The following is a 22047-nucleotide window of genomic DNA, read 5'->3' as shown; positions in this document are numbered from 1 at the left end:
GGCCCCTCTCTAAACCTATTACTTTCACCTATAAAATAAAATGCTTTATTTAAGCAAATTAGCCCTTTGTCATTGTGAAGCAGATATTTTCCCTTTTATCATTTGTCTTTAAAGCTTTGTTATGGTATTTTTTTCAAACAGACATTGTTATTTTGTGTAGTCAGGTTTATGTCTTGTGTGTCTTGCCTATAAACCCCTCCCCACTTGCATTTTTTTTAACTTCCCTTATTTCAGTATTTTCAGGTTCTTTGTAGAATGTTTAAATCTTTGGTCATCTAGAATTTTGTCAAAGGAAAGAGAGGTTTTTTTTGTTTGTTCGTTTGTTAATGGAAGAGCTTATTTTTTTCCATAAGGCTAGCCAGTTGTCTCAACAGCAGTTTTTAAAAGTAATACATTTTTTTCCTCCAGTGGTTTAAAATGTAAATTTTTAGCCATATATTAAATTTCTGAGTGTATTTACAACAATTTGTGGAGTGTATTTTGTTTACTTGACCCATCTATTCATGTCCCATGTGAAAATGAACAGAGGAAACCCAGATCAAAATGGAGTCAGAAAGCCAGGAAGGGAGGGGTCTCCTTGTGTATCACTCACCACAGCTTGCAGGAAGAAAGAGGATTTACTTCTGACCCAGCAGCAAGCTGCCCACTGCTTGCAACCAACAGAGAACTGCCACAGCCCTCCCCAATTTCCTCCTAAAACCTAATAAAAGCTGATGCTCCCTTTGTCTCCTCAGACTTCCCTATGGTTCACCATAGTTTGCTTGTCCTGAATTGTGATCCCTCTGCCATCCCTTAATAAATTCATTTTGGCTAAAGACCTCATTTCATTTTTAAGGTCGACAACCAGTACCTAAGTCCTTTAATTACTATAGTTGTGTAGTAGTCCCCCCTTATCTATGGAGTTACATCCCAAGACCCCAGTGGGTGCCTAAAACCTCAGATAGTGCCAAATCCTTACATATACTATGTTTTTTCCTACACATACCTATGATAAAGTTTAATTTATAAATTAGGCACAGTAAGAGATTAAGAATACCTAATAATAAAGTAGAATGATTATAACAATGTACAGTAATAAAAGTCACGTGAATGTGGTCACTTGTTTCAGGGGATCCCTTGCTGTAATCCCGGTATACACTTAGTGCTCTCTGGCGCAACACGTTGCCATCAATCAGAACACTGTTTTCTGTTCATGCCTCCTACCCACAAATTCAATGCCTTTTCCATCTTAACTCAGCACTTACCATGCACCATGGCTGTAATTTTTGATGAGGTGCAACAGCAAAACTAGCATGAATTTCTTTTTCTTTCTTCGTAACTTCACAAAAGAGTCTGTGAAATAATTTTTTCCCTTTCTTTATTAAGAGCTTTCATCTTTCAGTTAACAGAAGCACTTAATGGCTTCTCTTTGGCATATCTAATTGCCAGTCTCACTACTCCTGCAAATTTGGGGCCATTATTAAGTAAAATAAGGGTTACTTGAACACAAGCACTGTGATACCACGACAGTCGATCTGATAACCTAGATGGCTACTAAGTAACAGGTCAGGAGTATATACAGCGTGGAAACACTGACAAAGGGACGATTAAGTGACTAACAGGCAGGACAGAGCAGGATGGCACCTCCCCCACCCCTCACCCCTGATATATCATCAAGCTACTCGGAATGTTGCACAAATGAAAACTTATGAATTATTTATTTCTGGAATTTTCCATTTACTATTTTCGGGCTGTGGTTGACCAAGGGTAACTGAAGCCTTGGAAAGTGAAAACATGGGTGAGGGGGGACTACTGTATTGCTAAAAAGAGCCTCCAATTATATACCATTCTAGGGGTAAACATAATGATATCCCTAAAAAGACTTTGAAATGCGATACATACAACACTACATATCTAGATTCCAGCTCATTGAATAAATGTTTATCTCTAGTGATTTAAATTCTAGCAATAATCAAACCCAGGCATACATATTTTAAATTTAATGTAATTCTTTACTACTTAAGCAGTTTTTCATAACTTCTATTTAGCTTACCAATTACTTCTTCTAAAAGTTAACCTCCCTCTTTTTTATAGATGAGGAAACAGGCTAAAATATTAAATAATTCAAGGTGACTTAGAAAATGGATCCAAGACCAGTTCTGCCTAAATGACACTTTTACTACCCTATTCTTATACAAACATATTTCTGCATTGAGAAACAGACAGTTTGAGATATTTCTGGTGAAGATATTTTATTTTTCATAAAAATATAATTGTACAATGATCTTTAGAGAAAGAAAAATCCCTTCAATGCCCCCAAATACCATGTGGTTTAACAGTAATCTTCCTCTCTCTTAAAACAAAATATGTAATTAATAATATGCAATAGATTTCTTGTGAAATATAGCATTTATGTTTTTAAATTTTCTATTTTAACTAAAGGCAAGTCCAGTTTAAACCTATACTTTATGAAATGAGCCAAATCAATTCTATCATAATTCAAAGATAAAATGCTAAATGGTGATGCTGATAAATACTGTCAATTAGCTGGTAAACTGTGATATGAATTTGCTGCAGTAAGATAGATTCTGATTTAAATAGAATAGAAAGATTTTTGGATAAAATAGAAAAAAAAATTTAAGAATTTCAACCATATCCTAAAACGACCTGGTCAAACTTATTCCATATTATATTTGGTTGCTCTAATATATAGCAAGTCTATGCTAAATTAATGACAGATTATGACTGGTCTAAATATACAAACATATTTTCCCCTTACCTTGCTTTCTTTGGGCAAAAAAGAAGAATATTACTCTATTGCTCAGAGCGTAAAGAGAACAGCGCCGACAAAGAGAGACTGAGCTCATTGATTCTCACCATCTTCTGTTCTCTCTCAGCTGTACATCATCATTACAGGTAAGTGAGAGGTGCTAGGTTTTAGTATGCTGCTCCTCAACTGGAATGGGGAAAGAAATGCTCCAGCTGTTTTAATCAGTGACATTTATTAACATGCTTCAGGTGGCCAAAGCGTGCAGCCAGCACAATACTCAATGCAATCCAAACATTACTTTTTAAAACCAAGGAACTTTCTCTTGGTTTGATCTACTCCAAAATACCAAATAGATAGGTTTAGGAATAAACTCAAATAAACTAATTTACTTTCACAGAAAATTATACATCCTCTACCTGAGGATAAAGTCACTGCTCTTGTAAAGATAATGGGGGGTGGAGGGGGGAGGCGGTATATAGCTCAAATAAATGACCCTGTAATTTAAAATTACAACCGGAGAAGAAATACTTCAAGCACAATGGAGACATTCCATTGAAGAGTCACATTCATTTTGGAATGTTTGCTTTGAAAACAACTCTTCTGGGAATTCAAAAGGTACTGAACAAAGCAACACAGAGTACATCTTGGGTTGTTTTGCAAAATAAAAATATACATTTGAGTAGACCAGATGGCAAAACATACCCATTACAATCTGAACATTATATTTAAAACATTTAAAAAATTCTGAAGGCCTGAATATTAACAACCTTTTATCTATATTTGTGACCCTAAAAAGACATTAAATACTCTTAAGCTCCTAGTCCACCAAAACTCAAAACAGAGAGAGACCCAACAGTCTGGGCTAGTGGTATAACAGTAGTCACACAGGACTAGACTAGAGATCTGAGTTTGCAACCTAAGCACAAGAGATCTTTAGGAACTCAGGCTAAGGGGAGGCACTTTTTTCAAATGCATGGCCTAAGAGAAGTGGGGAAAAGTACCCTGTAATCTGAAACTATGTGGTCCATCTCATGTTCCACCTCACAGACAATCTAGACTATGATGCCTCCTCTTAAAACTGTCATTTCATAACAAAACATATTTTGTTTGGAAGCCAAATAGTTGCTTCATTAGAGCTAAGAACAATTATAATTTAGGAGCAACAGAGAACACGACTCCTGATTTAACTTCCAGAGAAAGTGATAAATAAAGTGTCTCAATGGGGAATCAAAAGATTCCTAGGTCTATTTGAGTGTATCATACTATGAGCTTGATTCCTCAACCATCGCTTCATTTGGTGGTCAAAAAAAGTACATGCAGCTGTGACGGGAACTGGAAGGAACTATTCCATTCTTCTGCATCTCCTGCCAGACCCACTAGCTTTGTGCTGTGCACAACTCTAGCCTACAGTGTTTCACTCCAGAGCTCAGCCTGGGCTGAACCAGATGCACACCCACAGTGTGTTTCTTTCTGGCTCAGAACACATTCATAAGAAAAGTCACCTCAGGGGAAGAAACTAAGTGTTCTGGTTATTAGATCTACCAGCAATTTGTCCCTCATTTTGTTCTAGATCTCTTGAGGCAGAAACTCAATCTCAGCAGCTAATTTCATCCCATTTTTGTTAGAAAAATTCTCTGACTTAGTTGACTACACAAAGAAATGTGTGTGAACATTCACTCCTTCCCTCCCCACATACATATATAGACATACAAATATAGAAACACATACATATATTCTCTAGGTTGTCAAGGTGATGTATGCTGCTGAAATGCCTAAAAGGTTATTTCTTGCTTAAAAAAATAAGATTGGACTAATTATTTTCCACATATGGATTAGGCCCTAGCAAACTTTTATAAATATAGTTTGAGAAGACAGCAACAAAGTTTTAAATAGAGGCTGTCTTCAGGGCTTTCCTGATGGACACTGTTAACATGTACATTATTTAAAACAGGCATATCGTTAGGGATTATAAAAATAGAAATGTACATATTTGTTAATACATATTCACAGCTTATGCTGGAATGGCTCACAGGAGAAATCAAGGTCCATGCAGAAAATAGACGTTACTCAAGTAAATATAAAGAAATAAGATTAGGTCCATAAAGGCTAAGAACTTACAGTCAGTAATCAGCCCATTTGGTTTCTTTGTAGGGCAGTCGAAAACATTAAAAGAGGTGACACCTAAACACACATACACATACGATTACACAAATTACATGGAAAGAATATAAATTAACCAATAGAGCAATGTGGAGTTAAGGTGCAAAAATACAATCTTTACCCATTTTTTTCTACTCCTGTGTTTTCAAGCATTACAACATGTTAAATGCCAGTGGGTGGCAATACCAACCAGAACAGGTATGAATGTTTATAAATTTTCTATGTGTTAAAAGTTAAAGCAAAATCCTTTGAGATCTATGATCACACATTTTGGTAGAAACTGCAGATTTACAGAGATGACTACTGAGCAGTAGGTAGTAAATGGAGCCAAGAGGTACAGTCTTGCCTATTAATTCTCCATGGTAATCAGGATATTGGCTTCAATCACTGACTCATCATTTCATATGATCTTCACCCTGAAAAAATAAATCAAAGGTACCAATGTAAGAATGTTTTTAAGGTTAATGAAGTTTGGTATATACTATTTTTAAATACAGACTGAAGGAAAACTGAACTGATATGGCTTTTTCTCCTTAATTCAATTTAGATTAAGGCAACTGCTACCTCTTCTAATAAAAGTTATTGAAAAGCCAATCTTTCAATTTTATAATTTTTTTTAAAAGATAAAAAGTTTGTAACACTTCCCTATAACTATTTCAAGTGCTCTAAAAGCAATCACAATAATGAAGAAATCAATACATGACATCTTCATTCTAATATCTTTACAGTCTTTTTACAAATGATGCTAGGATAACTGGATAGTCACATGCAAAAGAATTAAGTTGGACCCCTAACTCACACCATATAGAAAAATTAACTCAAAATGGATCAATGACCTAAATATGAGCTAAAACTATAAAACTCTTAGAAAAAAACATAACGTAAATCTCCATGACTGCGGATTTGGCAATGGGTTGTTAGATATGACACCTAAGGTGTGAACAACAAAAGAAAAATAAATAAACTGGACTTCATGAAAATAAAAATGTTTTGTGCACCAAAGAACATTATCAAGAAAGTGAAAAGATGACCTACACAATGAGAGAAATATCTGAAAATCATATATCTGATAAAGGTCTAGAATCCAGAATATATAAAGAGCTCTTACAACTCAACAACAAAATGAACAACTCAAAAAATAGGCAAAAGACTTAAGCAGACATTTCTTCAATGAAAATATACACATGACCAACAAACACATGAAAAGATGCTTAACATCATTAATCACTCACGAAATGTATATCAAACCACCATCAGATACCACTTCACATCCACTAGGAAGACTTTAGTTTTTAAAAATGGAAAATAAAGTGTTGGTAAGATGTAGAAAAATGAGAAGTTCATATTGCTGGTGGGAATGTAAAATATTTCAGCCACTGTGGAAACAGTTTGTGGTTAAATATAGAATTACCACATTACCCAGCAATTCCACTTCTACGTATATACTCAAACGAATTGAAAAGTTCTCAAATACACACTTGTACATGCATATTCATAGCACTCCTGTTAACAATAGTCATAAGGTAGAAACAAATATCCATCAATGGATTAAGGGATAAACAAACTGAGGGATGCATATACAATAGAATATTATACAGCCATAAAATGGAATGAAGTACTGATACATGCCACAATGTGGATAAACCTTGAAAATATTATTCTAGGTGAAAGAAGCTAGACACAAAAAGTCACATACTTTGATTCATTTATATGAAATATCCAGATTAGGTAAATCTATAGAGACAAGAAGCAGATTCATGGTTGTCAGGAGTTAGAGGAGGGGGTAATAGCAAAAAACTGCTTATGAGTTTGGGGTTTTCTTTTGGGGTGATGAAATGTTTTACAACTAGATAGAGGTAGTGGATGTATGACATTGTAAATGTAATAAATGCCCCTGAATTATTACTTTAAAATGGTTAGTTTTATGTTATATGAATTTCACCTCAATTAAAATTTTCTTTATTTTTAAATAAAGTGATGATGGGCTACTCTACTAGATAGAGCCTAAAGGTGAGGACAGGTTCTACTATTATAGCTGTGTTGACCTTGGGCACCTTACCTCACCCCTCTGCTATTTCTTCATCTATAAATTAAAAAGGATAATTCCTTAACATAATTATTGCAGGAAATACTTAAGATCGATTTAAGTGAAAATACTTTGTAAGCTCTAAATCAAAATATAAATAAAAATAATTATATTATTAACAATAACTAGAATGGAACACTCCCTTTATGGACTAGGTCTGCTGAATACAAAAATTTCTATAAATTTATCAGTTGCTCTTTATAGACCCCATGTAAAATGCATTTCAATATTCAGAATCTAATATCATTTCACTTGCTTATTAGTATATTACAAATGACATCAACATTTTATTTATTTAAAGACAGACAGAGGGGGAAAAAAGACATATGGAGGAAAGTGGTCAACAGAAATCCTACCTTAGGACACTCCTGTACATATATAAACTCTCTGCATATGGTACTCACAGGAATTGCTATTAGCGTCTGTTTTCCCAGCTTTCGTGTGCCTGCTTGAGTTCTGCTGAGATTTGCTCTGCTCCTCTCCAGTGAGTAGGGCCTTTATTTCAGAAGGGATTTTTCCTTGGTCCATTGCCATGCACCACTGCTTGTACTGAAATATGTAAAATATATTTTAGTAAAATTCAGAGACTACTAGTAGAAATGCTAGACAAAAGAACTCCCATACCTAGAGATCAAGTTGGCTGCTGGAAATCGTACTCTCCACTGTATTTCCTATTTAAAATCTAAGACATGTACAAGGCCTGCCATCTTTCAGAAGAGAGTGAAAAACTGCTATTGAATCTTCTTGTGATATACTGGAGTATTGCTCAAATTAAAAATGCCCCTCTGGTTAAAAGAACATCTCCTCAGTGTGCCACTAACTAGAATTCATCTCTTTTTGCTAATGGTCGCATTACTTCTACTCCTAAAATAAGTAACTTTGCAATTCCTTTCTCTTTCATAAACATTCGCTTAACATCTACTTTCTACTAGAGTGTGTACTATGGACTTTGGAGGCATACAAAGATTAATCAGTCTTAAAATTATGCCTCAAGTGGCTTATATTGCAGAAGGTAAGAAATAATTTAGAGCATAAGTCAAATTCAATATAGTTTAAAAATCTACTAAATAGTGCATATCTGAACTCTCTTCATGCCCCAACCTTATTTTCTTACCTTCTAAAAAGTGAGGTAGCCTATCCCAGTTTTGTAATGATCATGTATTATCTCTCTCTTCTCCAACCTCTTTTACCTATTCTCTTTTACATTTCTACAGTCACTACCCAAAATATAAATGAATGAATAAAACATGCCAAAAAAATATGTTTAAACACAAATGCTATCATACTATACATATTGTTATATATTTTTATATTGCTTTTTCCACTTAGCAACACGTTGTAAATGTCTTTCTACATCAGTAATATATACATATGTGCACTGTTTTTTTACTGGCTGTAAAGTAGTTCAATATATGAATGTAGTATAATTTATTTAACCGATACTCTAATGTCGTATGTTTGTTATTTTCCATTTTTTTATTATAAATAATCCTTTAATGAAATATTCATGCATATTCTACTCCCACCAGTAGTGTACAAAAATGCTTATGTGTGTACATCCTGGCTAACCAATGAATATTCTTTCCCATGCCTGTCAACTGGATAGGTGAAAATTGATATCTTCATGTTTTAATGTATGTTTCTTTGTCATGCTTAGGTTGATTTTTTTCATGTGTTATGTTGACAGACTTTCTTACCATTTCCAGTTCCTCTCTCAGGGCACATATGGCTCTTTCTCGACTGGATACCAACTCTTCCAAATACTGGTATCTCAGTTTCTTTCTGGCTCGGCATTCTCTTGCACTCTGCCGGCTCCTCTCAAGTTTTGCCTTCAAATCAATCTTGGCTGGCTTCCGACCACGTTTGCCGGGCTTCTTTACTTTGCCTCCAACCACCTTCAGCAAGAGACAGAATAAATAATTTTTTTTTCTCTTAATTTTGTGTCTAGGAAAGTGACTATGGCTACATATTAGCAAGGAAAACATTTACAAATAATAAATAAATGAAGCCTGTGGAACTCAAAAAGCATAATCCCATCAAATGCCTTATGAGTCTTTGCTTCATTATGTTTTCTGATACTTTTGATACTATGAATGTGAGAGAAATAATATAAATTTTCATTATTTCTTCAATAATAAGCTTTGAATAGTTTAACAGTAAACTTTATAAACCATATGTAACTGAGTAAACTAAAAGTTTGCCACTAAATATTTTGTTCACAAAGAATTTTTATTGACTTGAGAAAAGAAGTAAAAAAAACCCCAATATTCAAAACTTTACGTTTGGCATATTCTCAACATTATAAAACAACATATAGAAGAAAGAATGTTAACAAAAGGTCAATAAGGATTTCTCTGATAGGTGTGATTATAAATAGTTTTTCCTCACCTGTATTTTTTAATGATTTTTAAATGTTTATAATTAGAAAAAATATAAAATTTGTATATGAAATTATGTATATGTAAAAATAAATAAGTATCTTAAACAATGTGGCTATAAATTCCCTCTGCAAATTTGTTGAGCTCAAAGGAACACACAGGAAGTCCCTGAAATCTTCAGGATAATTCTCACCTGCCTTTAGAAGCCTATCATTATAACCCTAGTCTGTCTCAGGAGATTTCTACCTGCTCCCACTGGTGTCACAAGACATCCTCTCAATATCCATGTTACTCATTTACCTGTATAGGCACAATTTTTTCATGACTGAAAAAGTAATTTAATTTTCATTGTTTAGCTTTGGAACCTCCCCAAGTTCTTATACAAAATGTAACTATGAAGTAAAGATGATGAATTTTAAAAAACATGAACCTGAACTTATACATCAAATAAGTTTCTTTAAAGCAGTCACCTTGAGAGGGCTTCATTTATTCCAACGAACAAGTTTTTTTGGAAAGTGCTTTTGGGGCCAGTTTCTTACAAGCCACCATATGATATGTCTTTAGAGCATATTTTTTTAGAGCAATACATTTGTCTTTAAATTCTCAAAGTGATTATCCACTTTGTTTATCTGAAGAGGTTATGAATTATGTCCCGTTCTTTCTGAAAATTACCCTCAGAGAATAAAAACGTCCTAACTTTAGTGTACTGAAGGGAATGTTGCTGAGGCTTTAAAGGCAATTCTAAAAGAGAAGATGCAAAACTGAGACATTGGCAAATCATTAGAATAAATGTAGAAACCTTCTCAGGTAACAAAACTCAAAGGATCAATATTCATTTGGATATAGAGACTGTGATTTGTTTGTTTGAAATCACTATTAATATCATACACCAACAATGCCCAGTACCCTACAAAGATAAGATAATTAGTAAGTATAATTTTTAGGTCAAGAAAACCACACTTTAAATGTGGATCAGCCACATTTACCAGACCCTGTATCATAACATGATGGCTAACCATTGTATCTAGCATTTTATCAGATGGCTCTAAAATGAAATTGAATACTCCGCGGCTTTAGAAAAAAAAATCTTTCCTTTCCACCACCATCTTAGCTAGCTGCTTCAGGACTACTCTCAAATTAGTTTCAACTTTTCAAAATTTGGTCTTTTAAAGCTTTTCTATTCTGCATCATCATGTCTTTATTCCAATATAATAATATACATCTCAAGAAACTTTTCCTCAGAGTCAAAATATTAGCAGTGCAGGCTGACTAGTTGATTCAAATATTACTACAGGCTAAATTTTAAATTACGCTTTTATCTCATCGAGTTAATTTTAATAAAATATTTAGAAATCACCCTACATTAAAACAAAGTGTATTTGCTATTGTTACGGTTTTTTAAAAGCAATATATTTACAGCATAAACTCATGTCTATAGTGAAATAAATGGTAATCACATCTATTCTTTACATAGTAAAATGGGTCATCACATAACACTATAATCCAATACCTCATATGTGGCTGGTTTTAATTAATTCAGGAGTGGCTGTCTTTGAGAAGCCAGCAAGAGAACACAGAGTAATTCATAACTTCATTGATTTTTTTGAAACAAACCTAGCACAGTCATAAAAATCAAACAAAAGTTATAATCCTTTGTTTAGTTTTCATGGTAGCAAAATATTTATATTGAGACTATTTTATTCCTTTTTTAAAATTAGATAGGCATAGTAAATGAATCCAGGGTTTCTATACTTTATGTCATCTCTTGTAAAATTACATTTAAAACTACATAACCACCACCTCTCTCTAGCTTAATTTTTCTTCAGTAATAGACTGAATTGTTGTTTTTTGTTGCCAGCTGAAATCTGATTAGTGTACCAGTTTTCAAGAGAGTCAAGTACATCACAGAATTATCATAAATTTTAAGTACCATAATGTGTGAGAGCACTTTGTAAAGAAAAGGCATTATACAAACGTAAGTTACTATACTAGTTGCCAACTATAGTGTTAACAACTGAATTTTATATATTTCATAAGCCATAAAGATTGGGGAATAGGGGAAGTTAATTAGAAACTAAGAACCAGAAACTAAAACCAAAACCAACCTCATTAATTCCTTATATATCTCTGGGCCAAAAATCATTCTTACCAATGTTTCATAAAATTTTTACAAATTCAGTGATAAACACATTGCCCTTTTGCTCTCTCCTATTTCTTCTGTGAGGAAGCTTTTTTCTCATCTGTGTATTTTATGATTTAAAAATTTTGTAATTAATGTGTTTAAAAAGACTGGGAACTAAGACAAAACTACTGGATTTAGCCAAGTGGGAGTTCCTCATAATTCTAAATTTAACTGTTATAGAGAAAGAACAGAAACCTGAGTGTGGATGTCACAGGCTTCCCAGTCAACAGGTTTAACTTCTCCAGAAAGAGACATGATTGTAATTGCATGCTCTTTAGGGGCTTCTTTAAAATGAGGTGTGCGGATTAAATCATATTCTAAAGGTTCTTGGATCAATGTACTTCTAGCTTTTTAGAAACAAACAACAAAAACTTAAAATTCAAGGCTAAATTAAGGTGTGCAGGGCAGCAGCACTCACAATGAACTAAGCCTTCAGCTGGGCACTCAACATGTTATCTCGTTATTTCATACTACTTCAGGTGAGGTCAACCCTATGATCCTCACCTTTTTCAGGTAAAGAGGGGGAAAAATTAATCCCTTTATTCAACAAACATTTATAAAAAAACCCACTATGCTCCAAACACTATAAAACTCTAGGAATATTAATATAAGATAGAGTCCTTAACTTTAATGTATTTAGACTCATGGAACACAGTAGATATGAAATAATGTTATAAAGGGTAGAATATCAGTATATACAGGAGTGCTGCTGGTGATACACACACGTACACACACACACACACACACACACATACATGGAGGGAGGAAGGGAGGGAGAGAGAGATGTATAGTGATCTCTTTATTTCATAGATGACAAAATTTTAGTTCAGAGATTTTCAATGTCACAGCAGGGTCTAGAACCCAAGTCCCCTGATTTGCATCATAGCGACTTGTCACAAGGTAACTCACTATCATCAAGCATGACTATTCCCCTCCAGGTCCCTAGGTAAGACTCATTAACCTGAACATACAATTCCTGAAAAGGCTCTAAAACTGACAGGTGCTTTATATGTATTGCTATATTAATGCTATATAGTCATTTATTTAACCCAACTCACTGTGGCATTAGGAACCTGATGGAGGGAAGTGGAGAGGAGGTAAAGTAATAGACTTTTTCATTTTATGCTTCCTTGAAATCTCCCTCAACTATTATGACTCTCCATGCCCACCCACAAGTCATGCCAATTTATTCCTTTATAAAATCTCTGATTTAGCTCTTCCTCTCTATTAGTTAGGGCCCTACTCACATTATTACAATAGGTTCCCAATGGGTCTCCCTACTTTTTCCCTTTTTCCACTCCTACTTCTATAGTTGATCCATCTTGCAAAAAGCTGCCAAAACAACCTTTCTTTTCAGCTTATTACGATAACTTTCGTATATATTTTTTCATTGTAGAAAAGTAATACCTAATCATTATAGAAAGAATAAACTTTAATGGCCCTTTGGCCATGTTACTCTCAAGCTCAAGAGAACACCTCTGGCTCAGTACTGCTTACTGAGTCACCATATCCAGTATATTCATTTCCTGTGGCTGCTATAACAATTACCACGAACTTGGTGGTTTAAAACAATGGAAATTTATTTTCTGTTCTGGAGGCCAGAAGTTTGTCAGGGCTGCACTCCCTCTAGAGGCCCTACTGTAGAATCCATTCTTCACCTCTTCCAGCTTCTGGCTGTCAGCATTCCTTGATTTGTGGCCACGGTAACCCAATCTCTGCCTCTGTGGTTTCACTGCCTCCACATCTGTCTGTCAAATTTCCTTCTGTCTCATCCTTATGAGGACATGTCATTGGATTTAAGGCCCATCCAGATAATCCAAAATAAATTCTTCCTCCGAAAATCCTTAACTCAATCACAGTACTTTACCATGTATATTCACTCTTTTACTATATAAATAATATTTATAGGTTCCAGGGATTAAGACACGGATATATCTTTTTAGGGACCAGCATTCAGCCCACTACATCCAGACTTCCTCTCACCCAGTCAGTAATTTTTGTTATTCCCAACTGGCAGCCCCCATATCAAGTCAGGCCATTCTCCTTAGAAACCTCGCCCTATCCCATGCATTCTTACCTACTCTCATTTCTCTAAATGTTCCCTCTCTCTCCCCCAACCATCTGAAATGGTAAATATTATGCTTTCTTTGTTTAGAATCAGCTCTAGCCCTCTTTCTTTGAAGCTCTGACAATCACCCTCTGCCCATCATTTTTCTTTTCCAAATTTCTGGAACATAGTTAATATCGCACTGAGTTTATATGTTATATTGTTTTTTAGTGGCTTCCCAGATTTAAGTTCTATCTCTTCTAGTCATGTAGGTCCCTTAGGCACAGATGCTATGTTTTCTACTACTTCTGTAATCCTCTTTGTATCCAGCCCAGAGCCAGGCATTTAAGGGGCATTTATTAAAAAGACTGATAACTAAATAAATGCAAAAAAAATTAGCAATATTTTAAAATTGATTTAATATGATATCACTACTAACATTAGTAGGTTTTTTTTTAAACAAAGCTCCCTCATAAGGGATCTAAAATCTGAAAAACCAATTGAGGACTCTTTATTTTACCATCCTTTTTGTACTTATTTACATCCTAATGCTCTAATTCTTAAGGCAACTCATAAAAGTTTCAAGTTGGTAAGTCTCAGAGAATTACTGCATTTACATGAAGTGGTAGCATCAGCCCCAGCTAAAAAGGAAAACAGTAGAAGGGCCCTGTTTCACTTTTCTTTTAAACACATAAAATAAAAAGTTTTCTCCAGTTAATTAAAGAAAAATAAGATAGATATGAATGTGCCCAGCCATTGCTCTTCACCACTTTAAAGAAAAAACAAAACAAGTAGTTGCATTTTCATGTGGTGGTAAGGCTTCCATAACTTCCTTCACAGCTGTGGGTTAGGCTTTTTCTCCGATTTACCAGATCTTCAGAAAGAGAGAATGACTAATCACATCTTCCTGTTGCTAATCTGCCAGTTTTTCTAATCAACAGAAGAAGAAAAGGATAAAGCAAGCATCACTAAACTGAGAGTTAACTCCAGCCTCTCCCAATCCCTATGCCTACTCCGCTATTATTGTTTGAAGCTAATACTACCTATATCTATCAATGCCTAAAACTGTTATAAACTGACTCTGTAAGAGTGCTCTATACTTAACTGTCTATGCTCCTTTCCCACTCACCTCTTTCTTCCCTAATGCTACATTCTGGCTTTTGCCCTAGGTTCACGAACGATCTGTTTTCTAAGTCCAATGGATATACTTTTTCATTAACTTCCTTTACTAGATTTTTTGGGGGTAGCATCTCATGTTGTAGACTATCCCCCCCCTCACCCCACCACCTCCACTTAAAATTCTCTTCTCCCTTAGATGGCATAACAGCCCCTTTTTGCCTGTCCTCCAATATCACTAACCTCGCCTTTTCAGTTTATTTTGCTGAGTCCTACTCCTTTCTTAAGGTCATTTTAGCGTTTTTCAGGGTTCAGTCTCTTCGGCTCTCTCTTCTATCTAAACTCTGCATCCTTGGAGGATTTTATGCATGCTGCGTCAACCACGGCCTGCACTAAAACAGTCTCTAACATGGTCTTCAGCTCAGGACTTTCTTCTGAGCAATCTAACCAAGCTAGTGAGGAGTCAGAAAGGACTAGCATTTATTGAGAACCCATTATGTACTAAGTTCTTTTGCTATGGGCTCACATATATAGTACATTTAATTCTCGCAATAACTCAGTAAGGTTTCATTAACACACCCAATTCATAGGTGAAGAAATTCAGTTCTGAAGAGATGAAATTATCTGTCCAAAATCATAATAGCTTCAAAGTGGTAGACATGAGATCTGAACTCTGGTTATATGCCAAAATTCATGTTCTTTCCTAATTGGACCATCTGCCTCCAGTCTTGTCCCAGATCCTATATCTTTACCCTCCCTAATCCATTCTCCACATAGCCATTAGCATTCTTCTTTGAAAACACAAATCTGATACTGTCATCTCTGCTTTAAAATCCTTCAATGCCACCCCAACATCTACGGCCTTTGTTTTCAAACTTCAGTAAGCATATGAGCCACTCAACTGGGGAGCCTATTCAAATTCCCAGGCCCCATTTCCAAGGAGTCTGAGCAGGTGTCTTCTTTATTCCACACTTTGAAAAATACTAACCCAAATTTCCTAGCTTGACTTGCCAGGCATATCATGATCCCACCTGATCATCTTTCTATCCTTATCCCTGCCCACACCTCTACTTATGCCTTATGCTGTAGCTCAGGAGTTAACCAACTGCAGCCCTGCTGGCAAGCCGAAGCCTATTGCCTACTGCCTATTGCCTAACCTGGTAAATAAAGTTTTAGTGAAACAGAGCCACACCCATTCATTACATTCTACCTATGGTTGCTTTCCTGCTACAAGGGCAGAGTTGAGTAATTGCAACAGAGATCACATGGTCTACAAATATTTACTATCTGGCCAATTCCTGCTCTAGCTTGTACCAAAATACTTATTTTCCAGTGCAATATGCTTTACTACAAGATATTCCCTCCTTCCCGTTTTCTAGGAGACTCTTATTCTTCCTTAAATTTATTCCTACTGTATAAGCCCATGTCTGACACATCCAGTCAGGCATCCATTCTTAATGCCCCTAAAACCACTTTGCCTCTGTTACTTATTTCTTACCTCACTATATTGTAATTATTTGTCTATGCGTCTGCCTAGTCCACTGAAATGTAAGTTCCTGAGAATAGTTATAAATTCTTGATTTATCTTTGTATCTCTACTATCTAGCACAATCCCTGGTTCGTATTAGATTTCCAACAAATGTTTAATGAATTAATGGATAAATAAACAAACTTCTGAAAACAAAGAGCAAAACATTCTGAATAAGGTTAAACGTCAACTGGTTTCTGTAGTATTCAAATTACTCCTTAGAGCTAAACTATCTGCAGAGGTACCCTAGTTAAAAACTGCATATAACCTAGATAAGAAAGGAAGGCACATTAAAACAACATCTACTGTCAGAGATCTATTTAGCAGATGTGCTGGCTCTTCTGTCTTGTGGAAAGCATTGATAAAGTAGGACAGAAAAAGCAGAAAATGTCTGAGCTTTGTGGCACTGCCCAAGGAGGGTAGCTCAACTGTAGCATAGGATGGCTAAGGAGCCAATAGAAGGGACTTCAGGGACCAAAGGACAGGTCTGGGAATGTAAGAGATTTTTTTTGGTCAACTAAAATTTTTGCGAGAACCAGCACCACTCAGAGCAACTGAATGTAGAAGACCTTGTCTTCTTATCTAAGGGGTAAGGAAGGTGTAAGAAACCTCATTTTCAGATAATCATGTGTAGTGCAGGTGGAAAGGAAGTCTGGAGGAGAATGGCAGCCCACATTAGCATATTATGGCCAGCAGCTGGCCCATTCTCTCATAAGTCCCTCAACTGGAACTTGATGCCCTAAACTATCAGGCTGGGCAATAAAGTATAGTGGTCTTTTACCAGCTTGTAGTCTGCGGCAGGAACACACTGCTGTAAGATATTTCAATTTACTCATTTGTTCATTCCATAAACATAAAAGTCAAATATAAAATCAGAACCTTCTGTCTATGATTAAAGCCTCTGAAAATAACACATTTCGATTTTCTTTGTAATTGAATGCAGGTCAGGAAGAAAAGGCTTTCATAAGAACGAGTACTTTTTCCTAGTGGTGGGCATGCAGGTGGGTTCAGGAGACTACCTTTCTCACATAATCTGACAGTTAAGGACACAGCTTAAGTTCATTTCATGTCCCATTCCATTTACCCTGCCCCATTTTGGGGCATTGTTAGGAGCAAAGGGTAGTGTAGGTATAGACAGAGCTGCAAATGTTATGCACAGCACACACTTAAGAATTACTAAAAATGATCACTGGTGCCTACTGCACTTTGCTAAGGACAAAGAAATTCACTGCTAGGTAATATAATAATGATAACATTTTTTTGAGTGCCTACTATGTGTTAGATGTACTTGATGCTTTATATGCATTATCTCTAATCCTCAACAAAGCCCATGAAGAAGGTATTGACCATTAAACAGATAAAGTGGAAGTTCAGAAAGGTTAAATAACTTAGCCAAGATTGGTTCCTTCTCAAATAGCCTAGTAGAGATCTACTCAGTATTTGAATTCTGCTACTTACCACTTTCCCAAGCCCCAAGACTTTTAGATGTCTAATATATCTCTTGCCTTATTTTTCTCATTTGCTATCATCTGTATACTCTAGCTGGCTGCTCAATGGATCACATTGATTAATAAAGCCTAGGCACATTAAGACATTCTCCTTGATGCCACTCTGTTCCAATTCAATTCAATCACTATTAACTGGTACTCTATTCTGTACCAGGCACATTGCTAGATGCTTAGGAGGCAAAGCTGTCCTGCTCTTACTCTGGGAAGTTAGAAAGTGGAAAGTGGAGAGCTCTTAGCAAACTCAGTCATAGCCACTAATGAAAACTCAGGATACACCATCTTTTTAAAGAAAGGTCTTCACATCATCATCATCTGTTTCTTGACCTGCTCATTCAAATACTGCTTCTCTGTAACTGCTGCTCCTATCCACTTCATCCTCTACCTGTTGCCCTAGCCTTGCTGTCAGCGTCTGTCATCCTTTGTGCTCTCACTAGCACAGCTGCCACACTTCCCAGCCCAACCCTCACCTTCTCTTACTCAGGGGAAAATGGAACCTGAGAGACTCTATCACTCACACGATATGAAGAAAAAATGTGTTTTATGTGGGAGTATGTATGTATATACTAGGAGGACTAACAACTAGAGCACAGAAAAAGAAAGACTGAGAGCTGCCAAAGCCTTATTTAAGGGCAGTTTCACACTGCCTTACTACTGAAAGCACTCCAGTCTTGCTGTACATGTGTTTTAATATTACTCATCAAAAATTATGACATGTAGTCAAAGTGAAAGTAGTGTATTCACAGAGGCACTATTCATCCAGAGACTGAAATGGATTTTCTTTTCCATTATATTAAAGACTTAAGAAACTGCTGGTTTCTAAATTCTCTCATAAAAACAAAGAATAAAGAATGACAACTGAATTTATTTTGCATATCTGTGAACCTTATAAAAGTAAAGTACAGTCAGTCTACTCCCTAAATTTAACTTCGCTCTTTTAGGCAAACAATAAAATTTTACATCCTCCCGCCACTACAGTTTGCTAGTTTTAAAATAACTCCTATGTGATTTTATAGGTAAGCATAATAACTCAAAATCCTATGTATTTTTCTTGGACTTATTTGAGATTACTGAAGACTTCAAGAAATTTATTGTTTCAAAGGTGTGAAAATGAAACAACTGAAAATTATGTGGAATAGATGTGAGAGTCTCAAATTGAGGAAATTAAGAATATGTTATTTTAGCATCCTTAAACAGCCATAACATTATAAAAGATAACAGAGACAGTATTATTAACTTCAAAATTAACACTGAAAGATAAGGGAGGTAGCAAAGACTTTTAGAAAAATATTTCTGATTTTTCTGGAAAACTTTAAGAACTCCCCTTTCTCTTGCAGAAATACCATTTCTTATTTGGGTTTGCTACTTCACAAGCAACCTGTTCCAATTCCAGAGTACCGTGTTGGGCTTTCCCTTCTATCACTTTTCTCAGAGCCTTCTGCAGGAGCAGGAAGAAGAGATAATGTAGGTTAGCACAAGCAGTGCTGAGAAGCTGGAAATCTTTTCAATCTCTCCGAAGATGAAACAAAACTTGACAGCAGCAAAGTGTTACTGGTTACCTGGAGGGGAAAAGGGCACCCAAACAAAGAAAAAAGCTATCTGAAGCAGCATGCCAGAGATTGTGGAAAGACTGCCTAAAAGCATAGGGAAGGAGTGATTTCTACTTCAAAAATTGGAAAATTCTAGAAGTCTGATGATTTATAAACTGACCGTCCCTATATTCATGAAAACTAGACAACGCTAATGTGAATATACATAAAGACAGAATAGGTTATACATATATAAACTACATGAATTAACCAATAATGAACACTGTTATCTTATAAACATACGGATAAGTGATTTGGATAAGGAAAGGGGGGTTGTGATGGGATATTAAGATAGATGAACAAGAAAGAATTGACTACTTTTCTTAGAGAAGGTTTATCTGGAGGAAGTTGGATTCCAGACTCTGGACGAATAGCAACAGGAGTTTAGCAGAGTATTCCAACCAACCACAGGAAAATAGCTCAGAGGGGGAGTGAACTGATTATATGAATGGGGCATTGAGTAAGGGAGCCAGAGAGAAGAAAGAGGAACCGTCAAGGGGAACAAGGCTGGTTCAGGGTGCCCTAGTTAAGACCTCCAAACTGGAGAAAGGCTGGGAGGAGGCAAGGGAAGGCAAAAAGGAAAAGCGGAGTAATTTCTTCACTTATCTTGGCAGGCGAGTCAAGGATCAGGGTTTGCACTACCCGAAAAAGCTGAAAAACAGGCTTGCCCTGGAAGTGAATTCTTCCAGAGGAGTGGGCCCTTTCTGGAAAAACGCAGCTCCACTCACTGTTCCCTGAATTCTTGACTGGGTACCACGGGGCAATAACTGGAGGCGCAGGGATGTCTATGACAGGTGTTTCTTGGGTGTTGGCATGGTCTACCAAGCTGAGACTCAGCGGCAAGACTAACATTTAGCGACAAGCAGGCGACGGCAGCAGCTGCGCGTGCAAACCACAGGACTTACCTTACTGTCATCCATCTCGGCAGACAGGCCGGCCTGGCCAGGCCCTCCCTCCCCCTGCCCTCCCCGGCTTCGCCGGCCGGGCCCGGCCCGGCCCCCGCCCCGGGGGAAGAAGGAGATATGGTTCTGAGTGCCTCCTCCTTTCGCCTAACAGTTCGCTTCCCTGATGCCACAGTCACGGGGACAAGGGATCAGTTCAGTAATGGCAGAGCGGACCCTGGAGGCGGCCCAAAACGCCTCCCTGCGCCGCCGCCGCCTCCTCCTCCCCCTCCATGACAGTCTGGACGTGTTTACAGACACCCTGGAGAGCGGCGGGCCGGGCGGGCGTTCGGGAGTGCTGCGCGCGGAATGACCACTTCAGCCTGCCGTAGCACCGCGGTCTTCTGGGGATTGTAGTCGTCCTTACCGCAGTCTGCGCACGGCTGCCTAGAAAGAAAACTACAACGTCCACACAACCTCTGCCAAGCGTGTTTTCCTTCTGCCCCACGCGCAGCGGAGGTGGGACCCAGCGGGAGGCCGAAGCTACGTTTCCCTTGTTGGGATCGCTTGGAGGTTTTGGCCCTTGGGTTGCTGCGGCCTGCACACAGGAGGAGGGAGGTCTGGCGGGCGGAGGCAACGCTGACGGGAAGGCCGCGAGAGCAGGCTGTCTTAGGAACACGGAGGAAACCTTGAAGTTCCTTATTAAGAAAAAAGAAAGAAACTAATACTGTAAAATGGTGCATCTGCTTCGGGAAACAATTTAGCAGTTTCTCACATAGTGTTACCATATGGCCAGTGATTCCAGGAGAAATGGGAACATATGTCCATATTAAAACTTGTTCACTAATATTTTGTCCTAGATGCTTTATTTATAATAGAAAGTGGAAATAACCTAAATGTCCATCAATAGATGAATAGGACAATTATGCTATATTAATTAGGAATAGTATTAGACCATTAAAAAGAATGAAGTATTGATAACATGCTACAATGTGAGTGAGCCTGGAAAACATGCTAAATGGAAGAAGCCAGACACAAGAGGTCACATATTGTAGATTCCATTTATGACGAAATGTCCAGAATAGGTATGTTTAAAGAAACAAAAAGGGAGGGGAGGGTCAGGAAACCGTGGGGAGGGAGGAGAGCAAGGAATGGGGAGTGATTGTTAATGGATACTGGGTTTCTTTTTGAGGTGATGAAAATATTCTCAAATTGATTTGGTGATGGCTGCACAACTGAATATACTAAAACCCACTGAATTGTACATTTTAAATGAATAAATTTAATGATACGTGAATTATACCTCAATAAAGCCTTTAAAAAATAACTGAGTATCTTTACGACCTCCTGACTTAAAAAAGTCAGTGAGCTAGTTTTGCGTTTTAGCCTGTGTTAGGCTATTGAGAACTTGACAAAGTTTGCATGTTCATTAAAGGTATTCTGGAGAGCCCTTTGACACTCCTTTTCGAAGATTCCTAAAGTGCTTTGCTAAACCCTTCCAAAGTTCAATCAAGGTAGAGTTCTCAGATTTAACGATAAATATATAAGACACATTTGAATTTCAGATAAACAAATACCCTTTTTAGTATAAATATTTTCCATGCAATATTTGAGACACACTTCTCCTTAAAAAAAAAAAATCAGTTTATCTGATAACCATATTTAACTGGGTGTTCTATTTTATCTGGTAACTCCAAATTGAGGAAGAGTAGCAATAGGCAAGTCGAATGGTTTCTGTTTGAACCATATAACACTTAAGAGGCACTAGAGCAAGTCAATGCTTCCAAGTAAATGCAGCCCATGCAGGTCATGCGGTGGGTAATGGC

General features: G+C 36.8%; 1 protein-coding gene across 1 annotated transcript; it reads right to left on the bottom strand.

The window, feature by feature from the left end:
- Positions 1-2212: 2212 nt before the first annotated feature.
- Positions 2213-20449, bottom strand: CREBL2 (cAMP responsive element binding protein like 2). The gene is made up of 4 exons (XM_039876379.1): positions 20246-20449; positions 8693-8890; positions 7400-7544; positions 2213-5325 (listed from the first exon to the last, which is right to left on the bottom strand). Exons 1-4 carry the CDS (start codon positions 20258-20260, stop codon positions 5321-5323), a joined length of 363 nt encoding a protein of 120 aa, XP_039732313.1. The 5' UTR covers positions 20261-20449; the 3' UTR covers positions 2213-5320.
- Positions 20450-22047: the final 1598 nt, after the last annotated feature.

The sequence above is a fragment of the Pteropus medius genome, unplaced genomic scaffold (assembly GCF_902729225.1).
Source record: "Pteropus medius unplaced genomic scaffold, Ma_sr-lr_union100, whole genome shotgun sequence".
In the NCBI taxonomy this organism is placed as follows: domain Eukaryota; kingdom Metazoa; phylum Chordata; class Mammalia; order Chiroptera; family Pteropodidae; genus Pteropus; species Pteropus medius.
The sequence above is the reverse complement of the archived record's forward strand: the minus strand, read 5'-3'. Positions and strand labels throughout refer to the sequence as shown.